General features: G+C 44.0%; 1 protein-coding gene across 1 annotated transcript; it reads right to left on the minus strand.

Moving 5' to 3' along the window:
* Positions 1–1927: 1927 nt before the first annotated feature.
* On the minus strand, positions 1928–26349 carry LOC120843400 (the record flags this gene model as incomplete). Its single annotated transcript, XM_040214775.1, has 6 exons — positions 25697–26349; positions 16608–16765; positions 13711–13790; positions 7532–7633; positions 7275–7439; positions 1928–2247 (listed from the first exon to the last, which is right to left on the minus strand). Coding segments are annotated over exons 1-6 (999 nt in total), but the record flags the coding sequence as incomplete, so codon positions are not given.
* Positions 26350–26688: the final 339 nt, after the last annotated feature.

Genomic DNA, 26688 nt, shown 5'->3' on the forward strand with positions numbered 1-26688 from the left:
ACAAATTGTCCAATGACCATATGGCTTATTTAAAAAATTGGCCTTCGAGTATTCTTCGATGAATTGACTTTCGGCGAGTTGACCAGCTCACCCACAAGGATAAGCAAAATTAGTTTTATATATGGTTTATATAGCGACAATGGTTTGTGTGACTTTGGCAGGTGTTGCGTTTTAGAGAATTCTAGGGAACCATATTAGCAATATTGATCATCGAGCTACTGGCGCCAAATGTTTGGTGAGCAACTCCGCTTTTTTATTGTAGAAGCTTGATCATTGTCTTGTTCTCAAACCAGACATGGTTTCAGGTTTGCACTTTTAATAATAATAAAACAATATACGTTTTAGTGCTACTTTGTAGTTCTTAGAGTTCTCTGGCCACAACCAGGAAAAGAAAACACTGAGCCGAGAACGTTGCTTTAGAATTGAGAGTTGTTCTCATTGGAGAGGTTGCAAGCTGTTAAAAAAAAGTAAGATGCAGTTTCAGATATAAAAATTCAATTGTAATTCTAAAAATAAATCAAGGCACATATTTACACCGAAATGACCATGCACAGAAAAATCCGTGCACGTAACGTCTATACACCGAACCGTCTTACACCGGAAAGGCCGTGCACCGTAAGTCCGCTCACCGAAAAGTCCGTGCACCGAAAAGTACGTGCACCCAACAGTTCGTGGACAGAAAAGTCCGTGCACCGAAAAGACCGCACCGAAACGCCCTACACCGAAACGTCCGACACCGAAATGTTTGGATCCCTTCATGAAGGTCAAGACAAAGCTCACGACCTCCACAATGAAGGTCACGTGAAGGTCACGACCTTCACGAGTGACGTCTCGAGGGTCACTAGGGTCACGAGTGACGTCACAAGGGAGGAGGGAGGGGAGAAAGGGAGGGGAAGGAGGAGAAGGAGGAGGGGGAGGAGGATAAGAGGAAGAAGCAGGACAGAGGACGGGAGAGGGAGGATGAGGGGAGGAGGTGGTGAAGGAGAGGAGGGGAGGAGGAGAGGGTACGGAGAAGGAGGGGCATACCCTCCTCTAGCTCAAGAGCTGGGCTCTAATTCTTTGTTACAGAGTTGTAAACGCCTTCTTTTTATCAGAAAAAAAGGTTTTGTGCCAGTAGCGGAGGCCGGTGAGCAAAGGAGCTAGATTCAAGCCCGGTTCTCAAACCGATTTAGGGTTGTAGTCCGGGACACCACGAGGTTCTTTGGCTTCCTCTACGCGTCGCGGGAGGAAGGCGTCCGGCGGTATGGACGGATAAGCAACCCTGTATAGGGGTGCCTTTACTTGGGCCAAGACTTAAAAAAAATCTGGTGCGCGCTTGTTGAACCAATGCAGTATTCTTCATAGCCCTGTTGTGTGTTTAATTTTTTTAGCCTTAAAAAAGCTTAAAGATCTCGCACGAGATTTAAAATGTCGTACTTAACTAGTGACTGGCGAACTGCAGTGTGAACGCCCTTAGTTGTCTAGAATAATAATTTAAAAAAAAATTCCCATGCATTCTTTAACTCTTAAAAACATTAGGCACGAATGGTTTTCCACAGGCCCTAGAACAATTTCGTTGAAAGGATGCGCACAAAATAATATTTAAAAACTCGGCTACTTCATTTATGTTCACTAGCAAGCTTGGCCTATTAAAAAAAGTGACCTGACTTGCTCAATTGAACAATACTGCGCTCGCTTAAAACGGTCGCGCGCACCATGTTTTTTTTAAAGTCTTGGCGCAAGTTAGCTCGAAGACCCTGTACGTTTTTGTTTTGTTTACACTGAGATCGAAATGAAATTATTGGTTTTTCCAACTCATTTTATTTCCAAGGATGCAAGACACTACACAGTGACAGATTTTTTTTTATGTCAAGTTTGCGTACACACGGCTTTTCCTCACCATCCGACATGCAATTAAGAATCACGCGTGTCAATTCTAATGAATTGACACGTATTGCCCTGTAAGTGTGGTATAACAGGTTCTCGGATCGGAAACGCTATAGAATGGCTTTCCACAATTTATCATGAAGGCGAGAACGCAGTCGAGGGAAATCCGTTCCCATACGACATCGTTCCACCATCTTTGAAAGTCATAATCTACGTAAATTTCTACTCTTTTCTTTAGAGCAGCTGTCGCAGTGCAGTTTTCATAGATTCCCCATTCTTCCTTACCCTCCTTATAGAGTTGCTCTATTTTTCTTATAATTTCATCTTCCAGGTCTTCCGCTATTTGTTTCAACTCGGTTTTTCTCAGCCACAAGTCACATCCTATAAAATCGACAAAATACCAATCAATTCCGAAAATGGTACAGACAGTTTTGGGAGACTGTGGAGGTACTCAAACGTGAGAAAGCAAGGGACTCCAAATGAAAACAAAAAGCAGTGGCAGCGCGGACAGCAGGTGGAAGTAATAATATAAAATAAAAATGCTTGTTGTCGGCCATCGCTTCTCGCGTGCAGTACTCTTCTGCATGTCTGTTTTTGTTTCTATTTTTTGCGCGTTCTTTTTTGCTTTCGTTAATCATGTCGTAACACTAATCGTTACTAAGGTAAACAAAATTGAGATAAGCATAGTGTTTTTTGTTATATGTTTAAACCTCCAGACTCGAGCCATTTCACCACACGCCAAAAAAATTAAATAAGATACGAATATCTCATTGAATGGGTATCACTTTTTCTTGAAAGAGAGTGGCAAGATTAGGCAATGAATAATTTTGTTTTATAGTCAGAGCTAAGCTGACTATTCTGACACAGCGCTCCGTAACCATCCCTGTGATATTTTTTAAGCAATATGTTTTTTAGGTTTTTTTAGATTTTTTTTTCTATTGTGTCCTGAAACAACCGAGTCCTTTTTAATTTTGGAACACATTCACACACACATATACACCTTCATAAGAAAAACAAAACACACAATAACGAAGCACACAGAAAGGCTGAGCACTGATGTTTGCAAATGTAGATGATTAGGATACTTTTCAAATCCAACTCACTCTCAAAAATGCCAACCACCGCACTCAGTGCATTAAAATTACTTTGAATGAATAAAATATTGGAAGTTAACACATGTCTTGTACGTAGAAAGTGCTGTGGAAATGACAATTTACGGAAGAGCCATATAGTGATAGCAAAGAAACAAGTCTAAGGCAATGTATTTTGTTATGTGCAGTTTAGACAAAAATGTATAGTCTCGAAAATTTCGGCGTCAGTATTGGCAAGTTTAGCCGAAGTAACCTTGACGCGTAGCTACAAAAGAACCGGGTGCCGTGATAAGAATCGTACTCAATATGTGCCAACTTTCTCTCACACGTTCTGGGCTAGCAGGGCTGGATGATCCCAGACAGTTCCAAAGTACAGAGCCAAACTCTAGTTTCGAATGAACAATATATTTATAAAGCCTGACGTGGCATGAAATCTTTTTAAAATAACGGGTTTAAGCGAAAACAAACCTAAAAGCCACAATCAAGAACTAACCGAATTCGACAGATGATAGAACTAAGGGATGGATCGATATAAACTCCTAAGTAATGTATGAAATATTCACGTCGCCATGGTTGATCGTCTTGTTTATAGAAAGAAATTAAGAGCATATTTCTTCCGTGACAAAAACAAAAAGTGTCTTTTAATGTTTCGACGTATTTTTTTGTTGCTCATCACGATGAGATAGCAGATTTGTCTTGCAGCAGCTCACAATCAACCTGTGACTTGGTCCGTCTAACATCTTAATATAATCAACAAATCGAAGGAAATACTAAAAGAGACATTATAGGAAAAATGTTAAACGGCAAGGGTCTTAGAATAGAACACTGAGGAACGCAAGATGATATCTATGATCTACATAACACACCGTTAACATGAGCGTTGTTGATGCGCCAGGAAAGATATGATGAAACCACGAACATACCGGCAAACGCACCTCATTGTCCGTTAGCTTGTCATGGAGCACAAGACCAACTGCTTCGGTTAAGTCAAAATAAATGGCGTCGACCTGCCCATAGTAGGCAACCAATGGAGCCAACGTCACTCAAATAGACTGCTTAGTTAATTTCAAGACTTTTCGACTCAACGAAACCTTGTTGCGATTAATCGAATATTTATTTGAAGTAACTAGAAAGCTGCACTTCTAACACGCTCTGAGACTGTTTGGAGAATGTGGTAAACTAAATACACATGGTGTTTCATTTTAAAATTTGAACAGATACCAAAAGACGTGAAAATTACACAACTGTTGTGTGTGCGAATGAGGAATAAAATCAGGGGGTCATATTATTGTGGGATAACCGTCACAATGAGTCGGACAATCAAATAAAACTTGTTAGGTAACTTTTAGTAAGTGAAAATAGACGTATGGTTCCAATTATAAACTTGCTGTAGGTTATTAAAGACCACTAAATTATATAATTTCAGGACTTAATGGACATGAAAAGTGCGGAGGTGCGCTAAAGGTACAACTGCAAAAGAGGCTGGCGGTGCGAAACGTGGATGACTATCGTCCGCTAAGCCCAAGAACAAACTTCAGCATACATCGTTTCACCTTGGCTTGGCAAAGAGCGAGGACTGCGGCACCTTCGAGCCAACCAGAGTGACGACGTTGAAGCACGTGACAGACGTCAGTAAAGTCAGAAGGGCGAGAACGCAACCCGAGCAGTTGGAGAGGAGAGGAAGAAGGAACTTCCCTTTTAATCCGAACCCTACTTTTGTGGGGCCCAGACGTCGCTGTTTTCCCCTTCGGAGATTCGCCCGTATGTCAAAATTTTTACAAAAGCGGCTTTCTCCTCTACGCCGCTCACGGCTTTGACAGCACCACGCACGGGTCACTATCATTTCGGCCGATTGTTGCAGTACGGCTGAGCGTGCTTTACGGCCTAGAGGGCCGGAAGGGCCGGGAATGGTTTTGAGCCCGAATGGGCCATAACTGCCGACAACATTAAGGTCAATAGTCTCTCAATGGGCTGGTGTGGCCGCCTCCTGAGGGAATGCGTTGTGGTTGACGACCGTATTTGCCACCATATTGGAAAAATGGCGCCACATGTTTATTTTATTTTTCAGCGCACATTGGACCTCTCGGTGACGGCAAATACTGCGTTTGTTTATTTATTGCTTCATTTCTTACGGAAACGTGTTTGGCTTGTCTCCGCAACGGAGAAGTGCCTTACACGAGCAGGCCAAGATACGTGGCAATCGACTCTATCTGCACCCAAAAGACGAACCTGGCGCGAGAGTGGAGCTGCATCAGCGTCGCAGCAGGAATGGGAGTGGCAGCCATGTCAAACCTACAGCACCAGTTCGCAGATAACATCAACGCCGTCCTTGATGAAGTGTCCTGGCTGCTGGGGCTAAACAGCTAGGCGAGAAAGGATTTGGAGGCCAGGTTTTCTTTTTAGCATTGTCCATGTGTTTTTTTTTTGTTGTCATATTTCCTAGCCTGCATGCATGTGTTTCCTTCAGCGTTTCGCTGTAAAGAGATTGGAAATGAAATTTCTAAAATAAACCTCACTCATCGTTTTCGCGGCCGCCAGGTAGAACATAGACACATAATTAATTTATTTAAAGTGCTAAAATTAAAAAGACCCAATAACGTTTTTACTGAACTTCTATTAATAATATTATTATTAATATCTTTATTTATTGCATTATTATTTATAATTATAATTATATCTCTAATATTATAATATAATAGCTAATAAAGTCGATTTTTAAAATATAGGGATGTTATACGAAAAAGGCGCCCTAAATTAATAGCATTCATTTGAAAATTCGTTTGCGCGTGCGTGCGTGCGTGCGTGCGTGCGTGCGTGCGTGCGGGCGGGCGTGCGTGTGTGCGTGCGTGCGTGCGTGCGTGCATGTGTGTGTGCGTGTAATAATCCAAATATGTAGACAAAGGAACTACTGCTCAAAGGAATAAGAAATGATAATGAGCAGAAGAGCAAATAAATAAATAAAAAATTCGGCTAGGCAATGTCGCCGTGCCGACTGGTGCTGGCGGTGAATGGTGAAACAAACCCAAAACCGCGGTATTTGCAGTCACCGACAGATACACTCTTAAAAATGCCAATACATCTAGGTTCCCGCATCCTACTCGGAGCGCCAATATTGAAATCTGCGAAGAGACCTCGGCGTATGACGAGATTGACAATACGTTAAGCCTAAAAGTGAAGTCTGAGTTGTGACACTGAGTATGGCGTTGCATCCGTCTTGCTCAGTGTGGCGCCATCTATCTTATTTGCTGGCAACTAAAGTCGTCAACCACAACGCGAGCCCCGAAAAGGCTTCCGCACCAGTCCATTCAAGACTATCGGCCTTAATGCAGTTCGCGGCCCTTACGCCCTACTCGGCTTCACAGACACTCCCGGCCTTTCCGCCGCTCTGGGCAATAATGCACTCTGGGCCGTAATGCGACGATTGGAACTAGCGGGATTTTTTCACGACGTATAACTAGTGAAATAGAGTGTTGTCACGTTTCTTGTTCCGACGATTTGATTGGTTCACTCAGGCAGTAGCCTTCGCCGTTTGCCAAGCTATGGTGAGACAAGAATAGACGAATATTTTTCGATCGCCGGGAGGCTAAGATGGCCGATGGCGTTCTCTTCATAAATTAAATCTTCATGTTATCGCTGAAGTGGGCTATTCACTTTTAGGTATTTGTTGCACAAGCGATGCATAAAACATCTATTATGTTTTGTTGTTTCGTACTAGGGCCCACCTCTCATCCTCAATTATCTTGCAAGTTTCCCACTTATCACAAAATTACCCTGAAATTAAGTTGCACTAGCATTCCGGACGTATTTGAAATCACACACGACACCTGCAGTGTAAGACATTTCACTACAGTCCTGCGAAGTCACCTTCTGCAATTGTAATTGAACAATCGTTAATTGTGCGTGATACTGGGCAATGTGGGGAGCACTCGTTTTTAGTTGAAACAAAACGTTGGTACCAATAGTATCTCTGTTTCGGTTAACCTATACCGATGGATCAGAGCCTTCGAGGCATCGAAAATTACCAACGGGTTTAGACACGACTTCTGTGCAATGAACATACCGTGGAATGTAGGGTTTATCCTACACATGTCTGAAGCCTTCTAAGCCCGAAACCTTATAAAAGCATTGCAAAGTAAATCCTTCGTAATACGCCTCCATGGACAGCTCGTTTTATTCAAGATTCCCCTTTTAAGCAACCTTAATATCGCTGTTTGTTCTTCTGTAATGAAGCAAACGGTATCTGCTAAACTGATCATTTAAATTAGCGAAAAACAAGATAATGTGACATTTATCTCGCTAAAGTTTTAATGAACTTACCTCCTTTGGCTGCGGGACTCCTAAGGATATAACATTGCGGCTCGTTGTATATGACATACATGTCAGCATAGTCAGCACTTTCCGGAGAGGGGAACAATTCATCTAGAACATTCTTCTTAGAGTTACCATAGTTTCGTGCACTCTGCCGATAATCTACAGCATTACCTGAGTGAGAAAATCATTTTCGGAATTCAAACTGAATGCACCACTAACAAAAGCATTTTTCAACGCTTGTCGAACATTAAACCTGAACTTACCTTTATCAGGAAAGGGAGTACTTCTGGAATAGCAGGTAGAGTTATCGTACTCAGCGTACGTGTAGCTTCCTGGGGGAACTGGAGTAGCGTTTGGGAGTTTTCCTGATTTAAAGGTACAAAAGCAAATAACCGCACTTTTAATATAGTTTAGACGATTAGGCATCTGAAATCCTCCCAGGATGCGCGGTAATCCTGACCTGACAGTGAAGCGAAGCAGTGAAGAAACTAATTACATCTATTTGGAGTTACTGTAGTTAGTTAAATTTTTTTTACTAAATACTTTTTCAAGTTACAATAAAACGTTTGCAACAACATCATGTAAACAAACGCTTTAAAAACAAATATAGACCGCCTGCAAAGATCAGTTTCGCAACGTATCGCGCTGCGACCTTCTACAGAGGTGTAAGCAGGTAATGAAATTTTACAACGAAAAAAAAAATCAAGAAATGATGTTACGTAGTTTAAAAGGAAAAGAAAGAGCCAAAACCCACCAGCTTTACTCCGCTCCTTTGGGTTAGGGGAAACTAGGTGCCGTTAGGGCTAGGCTTTTCGTGTGCTTTCGTAGCTGGGAGCTGGCTTCACTTGGAGAAAAAATTTAAGATGCCGTTTTGCGCGGCTTCGAAGCCGAGGACGTAGGCTCGCTCCATGGGAGAGTAAATGCTTTCGCATTAAGCGCAGCTCTTAGGCGCCTGTTTCCCCGCATAGGGCGCCGCCGTCGGTCTCGCCGTCGGTGTAACCACTCCGCTAAATTTAGCGAGAAATTGAATTGGTGTTCTGGTCACGTGACGTCAGGTTTCCTGCTAAATCTGGCAGAAAAACTCAATTTGTTTATGGTTTATGTGACACGAAGTCATGTGGCGTCATTTTCAGCGCTAAATTTAGCGTGGGACCTGAATTGGTGTTGAAGTCAAGTGGCGTCATTTTTCCGGCTAAATCCAGCGGGAAAACTGTGGGAGGAGGAGGATGGGAGGGTACATAGTGGAGGAGGGGAGTGAAGAAGGATTAAAGGAGGACGGGAGATGAGGACGAGGAGAGGAGGAGGGGAGGGTATGGGGGGCATACACTCTGCTTCGTACCCTCTCCTGCTCCCCTAGAAGAGCCGCGCTCTAAGTTCGCAATAGAGATTTGTAAACGTCGTTCATTTTATTTTATTTTCTTTTGAACAAGGTAAGTTCGTTCCTGGATTTTTTCAATGTAGCCTTCCACTGCATGCTTGCACCTTTGGAGTAAATCGCAGTGCGATACATTGAGAAACTGATTTTTTTAGGGACGTCTAATGTGCCTTAAAAGCGTTGGCTTACATGCCTTATAAATGGAACTTAATAATTTTTGTGTTACTTGTAACTTGGTTTAGTTACAATTACTTCCCGAATTTTCACTTCTGAACATTATCGTCGAGCACTTCAAATCTGCGGAAGGCCCGGTCGGTGAGATTATTTAAATAATTACTGGGTTGATTTCGCATGACACTAGAATTTGTTAATTTTGAGTGATAAATATACAGCTTGACTTGATTGAAAATGCTAATATATCAACATTTTGGAGTGAGCAGCACGTTTGGAAATGGAAGAAACGGTTAACACTATCGGTAATTAAATTCATGAGACGATCGTCTGAAACAGGCTAACATATATAACCGCAGTTTAGTAAATGCAACGAGTACGATGATCGCGAATGCAACCCGCTAAAGCTTTTTTGCTGCATCTGTTCTCAAGTGCATAAGAAAATGACAGGCTATCATGATCCATATCGAACGGGTTTGAACAAATTTAAATCCAAGGGTGCAGACGAGCTGGTTAAGGTTAAGCGGGAAACGTAGGGACAGGACAACACGAATCTATACACACAACTGACGTTTATTTCACAAAACACAACCTTAAATAGACAACCAAAACAAAAAGAAAAAAAACGAACAGATGAAAAGAACACACGGATGAAAGCGATGATGTCACGCGTACCCAAGCAAGGTACTCGTATCCATAGTGCATTTGAACGCCCAAACGAGATCCCGCAGAAAGGAAATGATAGATCACATCCTCATAACAACACAAACAACTGAGGACCAAGTAAAAGTCAAACACCGAACGATCACTAAACAACAAAAAGAATGATGTTAACCGAATTCTAACAGAGCCAGAAAAAAGAAAATGTCTTAGATTAAGAAACGCTTTCATGCTAATGTTTAGAGAAACAAACATGTTGCTAAAACAAATAGCGTGCCTGCCCATCATCAACAACACTTTCACTCAATATTTGTAACAATCCCTTTCCCAGTGGGGACTTCACTATCTTTCCGAACAACGACACAATTGCTACATGAAGAGAGAAGATTTTCTTATTCTGAACCTACGGATTCGTCTTTTTGCGCTCGTTTGTATTCAGTTAACCTGTCATTAAGACATCTAGCTGTCTGACTCACATAGCAAGAACCGAAATTCACAGAACGTTTCCCAACTACACCCAGATCGCAATTCAGAAGGGGGTTTTTAACTTTTGTTAGAAGCAGCCTTCTGTGACGAAAGAGGTGTAAGCCGGTCGATCCGAAAATCGAGTTGAAAAACAGCTGTCGCACCAAACGTTTTACTAGCGTTTTGAGGTTCTTGGAAACACCACGGAGATGCGGCAAGCAAAAAAAAAAAAAACAAAAAAAAAAACGACCGTAACATTTCGAGAGTTAGCCCACCTAGAGTCAAAAGCAAATAGGGTGAAATATTGGGTGGTCTAACTTTGGGTGTGCGATCAAAAAAATGTTGAAAAAAAAAAATGTTATTTTTAGATTTCGGGATCTACGAAACCTGTAATCACAATGAGGGGCGAGGAACACAAGACAACTCTCCTTCCCAGTCAGCAATGTTCGCTTATCTCTCGCCGTGTCTAGGTAACACCATATTTCAGCCGAGGTCATGATAGGCCAAGACCCTGCAATTACTAAGTAGGCTATCCTTCGGCGATTTATAAAAATAGCAAATCGTCCAAAAATAAGCGTGCATTATTTTTCAAAGGTGGGTCATTTCTGGGGATCTTACGGAACTTCTCTACTCCGACGCCTTTCCGTAAGTTAGAATTTTTAGGAAATGATGGATGACCGTAAAGACGAACGCCCTGCTGTATTTCGCGAAGAACAATCTGCGAAGCTGCTTTACCAAACCGGTGCCCAAACGGTGAGCACTAGAAAACTTTGTTGAGTTCATTAGCACAAACTTAACAACTCCCCGCTCTACAATTTTAGAATGAAAACTTAGCTCAGAGTGCAATCAATGGCTTCCCCACTTTGTTTCCCCACTCTCCAGGGTTCAAAATGTCAGTTCAGAGCAGATAGTTTTTTTAGAACTAAATTAATAGATTAGAGTGAAGTAACTGGGATGTATAACTTAGTTTCATTTTTTTGAAAACTAACTTTAACGAGTTACAATTGTAAGTGTGTAATTGTGATTTAACTCCATTTAATCTCAGGTAACTGCAACTGTAACCTAATTAGCTGTCATGAGTAACTTTTACAGCTCTGTAGTGAAGCTAGTTCTGACGATAGTGGCACCAAAATGGGCTAATATTAGCAGGTGCAACCAGGCTCTGACGTTGCCAGGGGAGGAACTTAAGAGCTTCAGCCTCCCCTCCCCCACCTCAACATTCAGCCGACCTATAATATACACAGATATTATTACACCCCCTCCGCCTCCCCTTGCCCTCACATCCCAAGTCATCAACATCCGAGCCATCTCTGCACCCCCCAGATAAACCTTTCTGGCCAGGCCACTGCAACCGGATACATATCTGGCCGCTTCAAAGCCACAACCGTGCCTGCCCGTGGAGACCGACTGCAAACCCGCATTGATTGCTTTTATATAATCCACCTTTGCTAAAACAACCTACCTAATATTCGGAGCGCTCTTATTTTTAGTAGAAATCCTCAATCGGTTAAGTTTTTGACTCTGCTGCCACCAATGTTGAGGTCAAAGTTTTCCATGCTTGTATTAGGAAAGAGAGTTTTCGTGTTTGTTTTTTAAATTCATTACGTTGTAAAATTTGTTTCCGTATCACCCACACTGAACGTATCCCCGAAACACCAAGCCCTAGCTTTCTTCTCATGGTAGAAGGACCTTCAGTATCTTAAGGCCCGTTCACACTCTTGCGACCGAGTACCACCGGGAGAGACCAGACCCGTTTTTAAGCCTTTTACGACTTCTTAGGACCGGATGCGTTGCAGCGGAGCTGGTCCTAAGAGATCGCAAGAGGCTTAAAAACCGGTCTGGTCTCTCTCGGTCGTACTCGGTCGCAAGAGTGTCAAAGGGCCTTTAGAGTTCACCTGAAAACCTCGGGAGATCATCTCTGACGCGGGAGTTAATCAGGACTCGGTTTGGTTTAAGACATTGCCATAAGACATTGCCTTAAGACATTGCCTGAACGTAGCATTATGGTTAAATGTGGCCTACACAAACCGACGATGGACGAACATGAGCACGATGGTGGGGCAATATTTGTAATAATGGCCCAGTCAAAGCAGGAAGGTTTCACTATTTACTCATACTGGTTTATTTTGGGAAGTCCGGTCCGTCATCCAACCCAACATTTTAGATATAAACCAATATTTACTCAACACTGTGTTTCACCTTGGGTAAATTAAAGGAATCTGTCTGTCTCTCTGTTTCTCTCTATATATATATATGCATATATATAAAGAATCGGGCTAAGGTGCACGAATTTCCATAGTTAAAAAGTGATATTTAAACGACAGATAGCCTCACCATACGAATGTAGGTCCTCGTTCTGTTTATTTCAAGTGTGATTTGAAAATATTCTTTATTGAGAAAAAGATTAGACAGAAAACTAGCACAAATTCAAAAGTCACCAAAGTAAAAAAAAAAAAAACTAAAAATAAAAACAGCATTTTGTTTTTTAGAAGATCTGCTTGTTTTGTTCGCTTCTCTCTCTCCATATATTTTTTTTTTCGGCACGTCGGCAGCCCTCCAAAGCATCAGAGAGGAAATTTGCACTTTCTTAATGAGGGCTATTTCGTTCTCGTGTAACATAGCCCGAACATCTAACCCTCCTTGGAAGCACCTCGTTCTCTTGATTTAGCCTGTCGCCGTTTTTCAAGTTTTAAATGATTAATGCCCAGGACAACCCCATAAATACAAACAGACTAAATGTAAAAAAAAAATTGTATGAGCAGTTTTACTGGTGGAGATCCGAAACAGGGCTTACAATTGGTCCTGCCCGGTGACGTGATAGTGTGTTATCTTTAAAAGTGACCTGTTTACATTATCTTCAAATTCCATTCAGATTGATACTTTGCGGCTCTTTAGTATCATTTGCCTCTTTGTTCTCGGCAGTTTATCTGTAGACGAATGCCTGCTATCAAAGATGGCTTGCTTCGTTTATAAGGACAACGAGGTTTCAGAAAAGAATGTGCTCCCATGCTTCATGTGAATTCTGTAAGCCTCACACTCAAAAGACTAGAGAAACCTGTCGTTGAAACTTCAAATGCATTTTTCTCAGTTTCACTTTTTAGCAGGATGTGTTATCATTTGAGGTTCTGATAGCGTAAAACCTTAATTTAGGTGTATTCTGAAATAAAATTTTCTGAATAACAAATTAAAGTACTCACTGACGAAAATAATCCCTGGAGAAGGGGAAAAAGAGGGACAAAGGACAAACACAAATCTCCCAACACAGCTATGTGACTGTTGCGCGACCGAAAAAATCCGCCTGGTCCGGGTACCGCTTGCACCTTTGCATTTAACTGCATTATCATCATAAAGATATCAATCTAAGAGAAAAAGCTCTTTCACAATAAACATTTTGGGAATTTTTATTTTTTATTTTATCTTGTTCTTTTTTTCTAAAGTTAACTTTTTTTCTACAATTTGTAGTTACCTTAACTAGTACTATGTACACTTTACTTCAGATTAAATATAATTCTTTGGATTGAAATTACAATTTTTCTTTAACACATTTCCTAATGAAGTCACTTCTTTTCTGGAGCTTGAGAAGCCTAAGATGCTGTATAATTGGTGTAAGAGGCTGAAACTATGGAATTTATAATTCCTAATAGGGCTTAATTCGTCCTGAAAATTTGAATAAACTGGAATGAAGGGTCAAAGGTTTATGCTACCAGGCTATACTCCCCACCGTCCCCCCCCCCCCCTCCCCCTTAAAGCGTGGTTAAAGTTTTTACATACCTTTGAAGTTGGCCCTTATAACGTTTTCAAGCGGGTAGTCAGCTTGATTCAGAGCTCTCACTTGTATTGTGGCATTCTCGCTGTAAATAATATAATTTACGAGCAAATTAATTTTAAAACATATGCGCCGAGAAACTGAGAAAGAGAAGGAGACGAAAGCGTGCGGGGACTTCAAAACGCTGAGTTCTGATTGGAAGGATTAGGGGGTAGATCCAAAGCTGCCTTTGTCTGACGCAGTTGACTGCGGAAGTTGCTTCCTTCCAACGCTCTGTCGATTGAGTCAACTTGTGTTTGCCCATCGTCCGGTCCTGTGCCTAAAAATAGTTATTCCGTAGCCCAAAACACAGAATGCTAAAGCGTGAGCTATTGTATTTTTCGTTGAATTAGCTATTAGAGAGCTGGTATTGTACAGTAAACAAGGTACGTTTCTTAATCGATTACAAAGTTTTGACATATTGGAATTCCACAACAAATCACGTTGTCGAATTGATTTTCTAAGTATTTAACATGATCCCCATAAGATATAGGACAACAATTGCACGATATACAAATCGAAGCATGCAAATAGAGAGGATGATCGGACGTTAAACTTTTAAGGAAATTACGAAAACAGACAAGCTGAGTTTGAGATGTATTTATCCTAAGACATTTTATCTTAACCAGTCATGAAGTTTGCAAGTGTCCTCTTGGAGGAAAGTGATTTCTACAGAAAAATTAGGATGTTTCGAAAGTAACAATGTGTCATCCGGGTATGGGAACAATTTGCGTCTTAAAACTGAGTTGAACATATCGTTTTCTAAAATGTTAAATAGAAGACGTGATAAAAAGCAGAACTCCAGCCTTTAAGGTAACTCGGGAGCTTCGACTATTACCTAAAGAAACTAGTTGTTTCCTCCCAGTTGAAATGTCCAGGGAGAAAAAGGAAAGGGCCGGGGAATCCAACGATTTGCAATTTTGTCAGTAAAATCTTGTGACTCACTGTATAAAATGCCTTTGCCTCATCAATAAGAAGCGCTCAAGCAACCTGATGAACCTCGAAGGCTGGATGCAATTCGTCTACAAAATTTTCCAGAAGTGGCTGGCTCCCACACCCATTGACAAATACATATTGATCGGGCGACATATTGCTAAAGCGATCAAGAAAGGCTGTCATGGTTTGGAAAATGTGTTTTTCTAAGATTTGTTTAATACAAGGCAAAATGGAAATCCGTCGATAATTGTCAAGTTTCTTATGCTCTCCCCTTTGAAATAGTGGCTTCACTAGTGCGCCCTTCAAAGCATCCGCGATCATTCAGAAGAGAATGAAACCATTTAACATGTGAAGGAGCAGAAGTTTTATAGAATCATAATTTCGGCGCAGATCATTTGCACTGATGACATCGATACCAGACGCCTTGTTCGTTTTGAAACTAAAAAGCGAACTTCAAAGATCAATTTCCGACGTTTGGGGTCTTTCTTTGCAGGGTCTTTTTTTGTGCACGTAAGCCCGCAAAGCCCGACCTGTATAAATTTTTTATGTAAACTTTTTGTGTGCAAAGCTTGACTTTTGTAAAGTTTTTTTGTTTGTTTTTTTGTGCACGAGAGACTGTGCGAGTTTCGACTTGTTTTATTTTTAAATCGGGGTCCGGTCCCACAAATCCCTGCTGGTTTTGATCGGCCCCAATAACACACTTAGAGACAGCGGCATTTATGAATAAACGATCAATAATATTAATATTATTATTATTATTATTATTATTATTATTATTATTATTATTATTATTAATTTGTTATTAATTGTTGTATGCTGTTGTATGCTGTTGTATGCGACAATAAAAAGTGTCGCATACAACAGCGGCTTTTCATCCAATGCTAACCTCTTCATTTCAATTGAGTTGCCGTCTTTTTACTCGCTTTTCCTTCAAACTGTCGTTTGGCGGCATTTCTGGGAAAGTGATTTCAAACTCGCGTCTACTCCATCTCGTGAACTCCGATCTGTTCCACGTTTCGTCACTCCTAGGGTGAGAACTCACTATGGTGAAAGTCTGCGCACATTTTATGTCCCGAAAATTTTTAATGGTCTTCCAGAATCTCTGCTTTCCATTAACTCAAACAAAATGTTGAAAAAATGTCTGAGAAGCATGTTCTCGGATGTGCGAAAACAGTGACCATCCATCTTCTTTTTTTCTTCCTTAGTTTTATAAGGTAATCTTTTCAGTTCGCTTTTTTGTTTACACGTTTTGAGCTATCATTAAAAACGTGGTTGTAAGAAATATTTTGTACCTCACTAGGATTTTTTTTCTTTTTTTCTTGATAAAAAATATAAAAATACACGAAAAACTTTTTTTTTTATGAAAGTAATCGTGTCAGTAAGTTTTCAAAGTAACTGTGACTGGCGCATATCTTTCATTCTTTTCTTTTTGGAAAGTATAAAAAGCTTCTTTTTTCCTTAAGAAAAGCAATACTGCAAAAAAACGCGCGCGTCCTTTTTTTTTTTTTTTTTGAGGAAGTAAGTTGGGCTTTGGCAGTTCGCTCCAGCTTCCGATACGACTACGGTCTTTATTGTATTCTCGGGCTACTGTATTTGCGTATGTGTGCGTTTATTTTCTGATGAGTCTACGTGTTTTCCTGCACTTTTTCAAGACCGACAGAAATGTGAACTTGCGCCTGGAGCAGAAGATGTCATCGGTGTGTGATTCGTGTTTGTACGTGTGCGTGTGTGAGTGTGTGTACGTGACAATGTGAACATTTTGAATAAGCTTGCTCCAACTGCTGGGTCTAGTCCCACAAGCCCTTGAGGCTTTGACAAGACCTGGAACTTGATCCTGACTCTAAGAATTAGTTATTAAAGATTACTATTACTATTATTATTACTATTACTATTTTATTATTATTCAGCTGAGTAGTAACGTACTTACTATTTCCTTTGTCTCGTATCGTAAATCATTATTGTGTGAGTGGCGGTTTTGTTGGTTTTGTCTGTGATATTAGCTGTTGCGGAGACACATTTCTTTTCAACGGGCACAGCCGCGCGAAACAACAGAAAATACGTATCAGTTGACGTTTCTTCTAGGACCTGCAATCATCAAAACAAAACATTTCTTATTTATTTCCTCAATACTAGGAGAAGACGCATGGTAGGGCCAGCTAAATAGGCCACTTATACCAGTGCCACACGGGCAACTCGAATAGCATTTACAACGAATGACATTCGCGTGATCGACGAATGGGCTCGCGATCTGTCGCGCGTGCAACGCCCCACGCTCGGCAGGTCGCGCGCTGATTGGCCGATCGTTCATATGTCATTCGTTGTAAACGGCTTTCGAGTTACCCGTGTGGCACGGGTATTACTCAGATTTAAGCATGTGTATCCTTTTCGACAGTAAAAATCAGGCAGTGCCCAAATTTAAATCACAGCAAAGTAACGGTGCTCGACTAGACTGTATACCCTTCAATCAACACACATACACAAAGAACAAATCGAACGCCTGTATCGTTAACATTGGTATCAGCACCACTACAACATAAATGTGCACGTGCCAGTATATTACTGGCGAGCGCGTATTTGTGTAACCGTTCAGAACAAGTATATGGTTACATAGAAGTAACACCTGCAAACGACGCAGCGGATTTTAAACACCTCTAGCACTCGCATGTGTAGGTTTGATATTTCTTTAGAACTGAAAAGTATACTCAAAAAAATAATTTGCGTACGGTCATCCCATGCTTTTAGGAAACGACAGTTGATGATCCTCTAGCGCTCCCTAAATTATATTTAATTATAGTTTAGGTATTTCTGTTTTCTTCGTTTTTTGTAATAAAGTGGTATGGTTTCTAAAGATATTGGGTGATAATTTACCTTACTTTTCGGTTTATATGCCACAACGGTTACTTTGGGGTCCAAATAAGACATTTCGTTTAGATAGTCTGCTACGGGTTTACCGTGCGCACTTAGTGCATAGTCCTTTTATTTTCAATTCTGGTTCAGTTCCAGGGAGCGAAAATAACGGTTCAAACCGGTTGAAACCGGTTTGAGCCACTAAATGTGAATATATTTTCTGCGCTGTTTCGGCAATAGGCACTATTTAAACCGTGAAACGAGTAACTATACATTTTTTTTTATTATTCGTACAATCCACTTTACTTATCAGGCACTAAAAATAAGAAAAAACCGTTATTTAATGTCAACGAAACAGTCAAAGAAAAGCTAAATTACCATTAAGAACGTCGTGTTTATATGATTCAACATCTATTTATTTACCTCAGTCGCATATATTTTACTTAAATTGAAAGGTCATCAGTTTGGTAGGTCGCCTAAAATCCCCGTGATGGGTACGAATTTGAGTCACAGTATTAAAAGTTGAATATTAGTTGTTCTCTTGAACTCAGAAATTAATTACTTGCATAAAATCATAGAATTGGCACCTCCTCGCCATACATATCGTGAAATCTAGGTTTAGGAAATATGTTTCATAATATATAGGATGACGGCGCAACTAAGCTAGAAGCAACACTATTTTCAAAATGCCACGAAAGTTTTAGGACAATCCATTTCATTCTACGTTTTTTTTTGGTGAAATTTTCAAAGAGCTAATTTGCCCGAGGAAAAAGTAAAGAAATAAACAGGCTTAGCTCCTATGGAAATCCAGCGACGTCACCGATCTTCAAACAACACGGCACCGTTTCGCACGGGAGACGAGAGACGGCGCAAGCAGCCGCGACGCCAGCTGCCGCCAACGAACGAACATACGACGCCGAGAGCCGGTGTATTTAGCAGACAAGGAACTGCAGTGCCTTGTTCACTGACCTCAATGACAATTGCTGGATCGCGTTTGCCCGCTCTGCGAATGCGGTCACTGGCGGCCATCTTTAGGTAGAGTCATATTACCTCTAGCCAAGGTACAGCTCCTGCAGCCACTGTAATCCATCCATGGCAAACAGCTTTTTGGCAGGTGTGGTGGCAGGCTGCCGTCAAGATAGGGTTGATGATATTTCGTGCTTGATTGAAATTGTATGACGAAACATGTTTTTGAAACCCAGCTTGAACGGTAGCGCGATCTTTGAGGACCCGGTGAAAGTTTCACTAAATCGCAGCACTGGGGGAAAAGCAGCACAGCTCGCATCGAAAGTCGCATCAAAATTACCATCAAAAGCAGACGCCGGTACGGAGTCTGCTTTCGATGCGAGCCGCGCTGCTTTCCCCCGGTGCCGCGCTTTCGTAGAACTTTCTCCGGGTCCTCAAAGATGAGGCTACCGTTCACGCCGGGTTTCAAGAATCTGCGTCGTCGAACAACTTGAATAGAGCACGAAATATCTCCCACGGTACAGTGCACTAGATCCACGGCTATTTTATGGCACCCGGCCGCCATTGCGCTGTCCGCCATATTACTATGATGGCTAGAGATGATATAACTCTACCTAAAGATGGCCGCCAGTGACCGCATTTCGGTCCATAGGAGGAGCTGGTCAAACGCGATCCAGCAAATAGACATAGAGATCAGTGGCCTTGTTGTTACGGCGCCTGTTTTTGTTTCTGCGACTTTCGCCGCCTGCGGAACGCGCGCCGCTTTTGAGTCGAAAAGTTCGTCTGCTAAAGACGCCGGCTCTCGGCGCCGTATGCTTGTTCGTTGGCGGCGTTCGTTGCGCCATCTCTTTTCTCCCGTGCGAAACGGTGCCGTGTTGTTTGAAGACCGGTGGCGTCGCTGCTTTTCCATAGGAGCTAAGCCTTTTTCTTTCTTTATTTTTTCCTCAGGTAAGTTCACTCTTTGCAAACTTTACAAAAAAATAAAAATAAAAAATACACCCTCTGTGGGCAACGCGGCACAAAGTCGTAGCGCGACACGTTAAGAAACCGAATTTTGCGGTCGATTTAAAGAGCCTGGCGTCTTCTTGAATCACCCTGTAGAAATACAGCTGCCGATTTCTATTTTTAAAACATTCATTTTCTAATACAAAAAAAAAATTACCGTGAACAGTTTTGAATCGGTTACCATTATATTTTTTCGGTTCAGTTCCGGTTCGGTTCCGGTTTAGTTCCAAGATGGCGGCGGAAATTTCGGTTCGGTTCAGTTCCGGTTTAGGAAAAAATAACGGTTGGGTTCCGGTTTTCGGTTCGGTTCGGTTCCGGTTCGACACTTTGCCTCCTACACTGCTGTAGAAAAGTGTAGGGCGGTGTGCTTGCGGTCGTATCCCAATACACATACCGGAAGTACACCGCGCTATACTTTTCTGCACAGGTGCGAGAGGTTCAGGTAAATCGAACGCGCCTAGTGTCTTTCTGCACACGCAACAACCGCGCCGAGGGTCTGCGCGAGCGGAGGACGAAGTCGCACGAGCTGTCTCGAGAACCGGTGCCCGCCTTCAATGAACTACACTTATATCGACGTCACGCACGCTTGGAACGCTTAATCAGGTCGTTTTATTGCAGTGTACTAGAATGCGGGGTAGTGTTTACACCGGCGCGTCTATACTCTGTTTCATACTTAGCGTGCAACGCTGTCAAAGCTACTGGCGCGAGCGCGTGACTTCATCTATATGGTTCTGTTTGCGCGAGAACTCGTGCAAATGATCAACGAGATCAAGCCCCATGCTCGCGCCAGTAGCTTTGACAGCGTTGCACGCTAAGTATGAAACAGAGTAATAGTATAGGCGGTGGCAGTTCGTGAGGCTGCACGTATAGACAACGAACGCAGCGCTGGAGTCGACAGCAGAAAGTCGCTGAAGCCCGCACATGCCGCTGCACGTGCGCGTGAGCATGTAGAATAGCCTCCCCTATTGGCGACGAGACCGATCGAAAGCGTCGCAGTGGTCGGCCTTCCACGATTGGCCGAATGCTGTCTTCGACGTCAGCAAAGGATTTCTCGTCGACAGAAATAGAAGTAATGGAAGAACTTCGATTTTGACGGTAATGTCAGTGTTGGTTTAAAAGCGCATTGATATCCAGCTTCCACCATCCTAAATACAAGCACCATCAAACTTGTGGTTCAGAAAGTGATGGCGTCACGAGAGGTAACCACAGGAGGGCGCCACCCAAGCATCTCGCCGGTAATACTCACAAAGCCTGGCGGTTCGACGACGGAGCCACGGAGTTCCCGGTCGCCGATTTGGAGCCGGGGGACCTCGTAGCAGAGAGCATCGAAGAACCGTTTCTCGGGGAACCCGAATGTCAGCGCACAGCTTTTGTAGCGGGGAGGACCCGAAAGTGTTGCGTACCTAGCAACCAAGCTGTCGCCCACACAAACCGGGCAGCGCGAGCCATGCTCTCGAGCAAGGCTAATGCGCGAGGCAGCGAGCTGCTGTGAACCACGGTGCTGGCGGCATCGTTTCGCATAAGCCTCATGCCAAGAGACTATGGGGCCCGGATGTTGGAGGCGTAACTCCAGATAGGCGTCTTCGAATGTGGTCGACGTGTCTGCGGATTTCTCCAAACGGCGTTTGGAGAAGCCAAGATCGAAGACCGAGCTGCTTGAGTAGGGTTCCTTCTAGCCACCTCGGTTTTCCGTGAAAATTGATAGCAAACACAGGTTGCCCTTCAACAAAGCGGCGTGAAGGGGTCGTCACCTCTCTTCCTTCCTCGCCTTCTCTTTTGTTGCATGTTTCTGGTTCTGGTGTAACTCGGCTTATGTTTGATGCCAGTTCACGGCCGAACATTAGAAACGCGGGTGTTTTCCTGGTGGAGGATGTGACAGTGGTGTGCTGCTTGTAGAGGAATCTTGCCAGTCTCACTAACAAGCTGCCGACTTTGTCTTTTTGAAGTGCTTGCTTCAATTCAAAGACCATCCGCTCCGCCTGGCCGTTGGTAGCCGGATGATATGGTGCGCTTGTCACTGGCTCCACACTGTTTCGTTGGTAGAAATCGAGTACCTCCCTTGACACAAACACGCTGCCATTGTCCGACACCACCTTCCGTGGCAATCCGAATGTCGCGAAGATAGCACGCAGTTCTCTAATAACAGCTGTGGACGTGGCTGAGGTCATCGCTCTCACCTCCAGCCATGTTGTGTGAGTCCACAACTACGAGGAACATGTGTCCTTCCATCGGGCCGGCAAAATCAAGGTGTATGGTGTGCCATGGTTGAGAAGCATGTTCCCAGTTTGGCAGAGCGGCTCTCATCGGAATACGCCTGGATTCCTGGAAGATTCAGCATGCTTCGACTGCATGTTCAATATCCCTATCGATAGCTGGCCACCATAAGTAGCTCCTGGCTGACGTCTTCATCGAAACGATGCCCTTGTGTCCAGCATGGAGCAAATCCATTGCTTCGGTACGTGCCTGTGTGGGAATGACCACCCTCGAGCCCCAAATAACGCATCCTCGTTGAGTGGACAGCTCTGTCACTTTCTTCTTGTAGGGAGCAAACTCTTCACCCCTGAGGCGGTCAAGCGTTCCTTGTTGCAACGCCTTGAAGATATGAGACAAGGTGGGGTCTTGAAGTGTCATTTTTGCGATTCTTTTCGCCATGAGCGGCGAGACCGGCAGCGCCTCGATCATCAGCACATCTCCGGGCGGGCAGGGTTCGTCCTCCCTATCATGTAAGGGAAGGCGACTTAACGCGTCGGCGTTCTGGTGTCTCCTTCCCGGCCGATACACTAGCTCATAGTCGTAGGCAGCCAGCTTGACACACCATCGCATCATGCGTGGAGACAGTACTTGAGGTACTGGCTTCTGTGGTCCCAGGATGCCGAGGAGTGGTTGATGATCCGTGGCGATGATTATGTGTCGTCCGGCAATGTACTGATGAAAATGGATCGCCCCGTATATAATGGCGAGGCCCTCCTTATCCAGCTGCGAGTAGTTCCTCTCAGCGTCTCCCAAAGTCCTTGAAGCAAACGCTATTGGAGCTTCTCGCCCTGCGCTATCAACGTGTGCCAAAACGGCACCAACACCGTACGGTGAGGCATCACAGGAGAGTAGAAGAGGTCTAGACTCATCATAATGGACCAAGGTGGTCCGCTGCAAGATGAGTCTAGACCTCTTCTACTCTCCTGTAATGCCTCACCGTACGGTGTTGGTGCCGTGTTGGCACAGGTTGATAGCGCAGGGCGAGAAGCTCCAATAGCGTTTGCTTCAAGGACTTTGGGAGACGCTGAGAGGAACTACTCGCAGCTGGATAAGGAGGGCCTCGCCATTATATACGGGGCGATTCATTTTCATCAGTACATTGCCGGACGACACATAATCATCGCCACGGATCATCAACCACTCCTCGGCATCCTGGGACCACAGAAGCCAGTACCTCAAGTGCTGTCTCCACGCATGATGCGATGGTGTGTCAAGCTGGCTGCCTACGACTATGAGCTAGTGTATCGGCCGGGAAGGAGACACCAGAACACCGACGCGTTAAGTCGCCTTCCCTTACACGATAGGGAGGACGAACCCTGCCCGCCCGGAGACGTGCTGATGATCGAGGCGCTGCCGGTCTCGCCGCTCACGGCGAAAAGAATCGCAAAAATGACACTTCAAGACCCCACCTTGTCTCATATCTTCAAGGCGTTGCAACAAGGAACGCTTGACCGCCTCAGGGGTGAAGAGTTTGCTCCCTACAAGAAGAAAGTGACAGAGCTGTCCACTCAACGAGGATGCGTTATTTGGGGCTCGAGGGTGGTCATTCCCAGACAGGCACGTACCGAAGCAATGGATTTGCTCCATGCTGGACACAAGGGCATCGTTTCGATGAAGACGTCAGCCAGGAGCTACTTATGGTGGCCAGCTATCGATAGGGACATTGAACATGCAGTCGAAGCATGCCGAATCTGCCAGGAATCCAGGCGTATTCCGATGAGAGCCGCTCTGCCAAACTGGGAACATGCATCTCAACCATGGCACACCATACACCTTGATCTTGCCGGCCCGATGGAAGGACACATGTTCCTCGTAGTTGTGGACTCATACACAAAATGGCTGGAGGTGAGAGCGATGATCTCAGCCACGTCCACAGCTGTTATTAGAGAACTGCGTGCTATCTTCGCGACATTCGAATTGCCACGGAAGGTGGTGTCGGACAATGGGAGCGTGTTTGTGTCAAGGGAAGTACTCGATCTCTACCAACGAAACAGTGTGGAGCCTGTGACAAGCGCACCATATCATCCGGCTACCAACGGCCAGGCGGAGCGGATGGTCTTTGAATTGAAGCAAGCACTTCAAAAAGACAAAGTCGGCAGCTTGTTAGTGAGACTGGCAAGATTCCTCTACAAGCAGCACACCACTGTCACATCCTCCACCGGGAAAACACCCGAGTTGCTAATGTTCGGCCGTGAACTGGCATCAAACATAAGCCGAGTTACACCAGAACCAGAAACATGCAACAAAAGAGAAGGCGAGGAAGGAAGAGAGGTGACGACCGCTTCACGCCGCTTTGTTGAAGGGCAACCTGTGTTTGCTATCAATTTTCGCGGAAAACCGAGGTGGCTAGAAGGAACACTACTCAAGCAGCTCGGTCTTCGATCTTGGCTTCTCCAAACGCCGTTTGGAGAAATCCGCAGACACGTCGACCACATTCGAAGACGACTATCTGGAGTTACGCCCCCAACATCCGGGCCCCATAGTCTCTTGGCAAGAGGCTTATGCGAAACGATGCCGCCAGCACCGTGGTTCACAGCAGCAGCAGCTGAGGCCAGTCCTGCCACTCCGACTGTTGCTGCTGAGGAGCCGCCTGCAAGACTACCGGCACAGAATCCAACCGTTGCTGCTGAAGAGCTGCCTCCGTTTCTACCAGTACAGTCTCCAGAAGGAGCTGCACCGGATGTTCCCGTCCAAGTTGATCGGCGCACCAGCTCTCGGGCTAGGTGCCCACCTTCAAGATATGGACACTCTATCTAAGGGGGAAGATGTGTTGCGGACCTAGCAACCAAGCTGAAGCCCACACAAACCGGGCAGCGCGAGCCATGCTCTCGAGCAAGGGCATGCGCGAGGCAGCGAGCTACTGGGAACTGATCTGAGCGCCATACCGGTCCTGTCCGTTCCGTAGCAATAAAGAACGTGATGAATATAACAGAAACACTCTTTTTTTCACTCGGGAGAAGTGTGTTTGGGCTTCTCGCCGCAGCGGGGCGCAAGTCACGTGGCTCTCCTCTCATTCGTTGTCTGCCGCTCTACCCTTTACATTTCGGCGGCCGCTTATCGTGGCGATCTGCCAGGCTTTGTCAGTAGAGAGTTTTAGTAGATCGTTCCCATGACTCCGATAACGATATCCCGATACTCAGCCACCGCCTCCCTTGCGCATACATAGTATCGTTATCGGGGCTATCGGAGGTATCGGAACGATCTACTAAAACTCTCTAGTATATAAGAGCCTATTGAGGAGCAAGCGCGCAACCACCACCCTCTTGACCTTACTACCGATGCACCGGTGTCGACACCTGCCACGATCTACACCACGCGCCTCACACGAGCGGCTCCGGTCCCAACATGGAGGTAGGAAGAAGAAGAGGCGACATAGGGACACAAGCCAGCCAAATGAGAAAATCCCGTGTGAAGCCGGAAGTGGAGGATGTGGTCGGTGGAACTGCCCTAAGGGTGACCAAAGCCACACCGAAGCCGCTGCTGACGCCGAATCAGGTGTACTTTTCGTACAATAGCGTCTTTTGGTTTTTGTAATCGTTGGGGGCGTGTCCCTCTATACGGGAAGTCACCCCGGCGCCATCTCTTATGGCGTATGTCACCTGGAGAAAAGCTGCAGATGATATGATTGTAACTTTAGCTCGATATCGAGCTTCCTACGCGCTCCAAGCGTATTTACTGATTCAGAAGTTTTCAATGACACTCAGCAAATTTCTGATTGGACTCATATTTCTACCTTCAATCATTAAAAAGTTCATTAACACATTTTAGTTAATTACCTCTTTAGTCTTGATGTTTATTTATTCATAATATGTCTCTCTGACCGTGTAACTCACCTGCACAGTCCGCATAAGTATAGCTTTCGTGTATTTTTAAAACAGATCTGTAAAGCCTTAAAGAAACACACTGAATTTCATTCTCCCACCCCCTCTTATCTTAATCACATACCTGCCACGCATCTTGCAGAGACCCAAGTTCAGGGTGGTTGAAGGTAGGGTTGTTTTCCGGGTTTTTCATGGTCATTTTCTCCGTCCAGTGAAAGCTCGGTGTCCATTCCTCGTACAGTGCCCAGACCTCAGCCGTGGTGAGACATGCGAACAACAATGCGTACTGGAGGCCCATTGCAACGTATTCTATCCGCGTTCACTCCTCTTCTGAGACTGACTGAACACTGCGCAAGTGATAAAATAGGTTTCTATTTTTAGCTGTTATTTTACAATACAGCTGTACCGAATCATAGCTGACGTTTTTGACAAGACTCTCTTAAGGGAAAAGCATTGTTCACAGAGGCTGCGTTTACATGGGAGACAAGTGGCAATAATACGCAACGAAGTGAAAATTCCAGAAGAGCTCGGAATGAAATGGTTGTTCCGATGTCCTCGTCGCTTTGGTTTTTGTGGTTGCACACGACACAAACGCTTGAAACAGCCTTGAAGCAACAGAAACGACAAAGTTCCACTTTGCCGTACACCGTCCTTCGAATAAACTCAAAATTAACCGGAGGATATTAATTAAGAAAAAACAGTTACCTATGCCGTGGACGTACCCCAGGTCAAGCCAATTATCTACTTTTTATCACAGCCTACCTTGCACTATCGTGGGGCGATTATTATCAGAAACAAGGAAAGCAGATACGACATGGTTAACTGTGGACACTGACGTCCTAAACAACGCAGCGCGTGACAGGACCCAACAGTTTTATTATTGCTCCGAAACCAATTAGATCTCGGAATTTGCTGAAAACAGAGCCCAATAATGCATCACAAAGCGAGAAGAGTGAATGTTATCAGTGACGCCCGGTGTTTCTTAAGCCGTCAGTGACTATATGTAGGGTACCTCAAGTCACCAGGCTCAGTTTAAAACGGAGCGTAAAAATCGACGCCTGCACATAGTAATCTAAAGTTTATTTCACCATGTCGTTTTTTCTTGTAAAACTGAAA

This window comes from Ixodes scapularis, unplaced genomic scaffold, assembly GCF_016920785.2.
Source record: "Ixodes scapularis isolate PalLabHiFi unplaced genomic scaffold, ASM1692078v2 PGA_scaffold5__190_contigs__length_132052651, whole genome shotgun sequence".
Taxonomy (NCBI): domain Eukaryota; kingdom Metazoa; phylum Arthropoda; class Arachnida; order Ixodida; family Ixodidae; genus Ixodes; species Ixodes scapularis.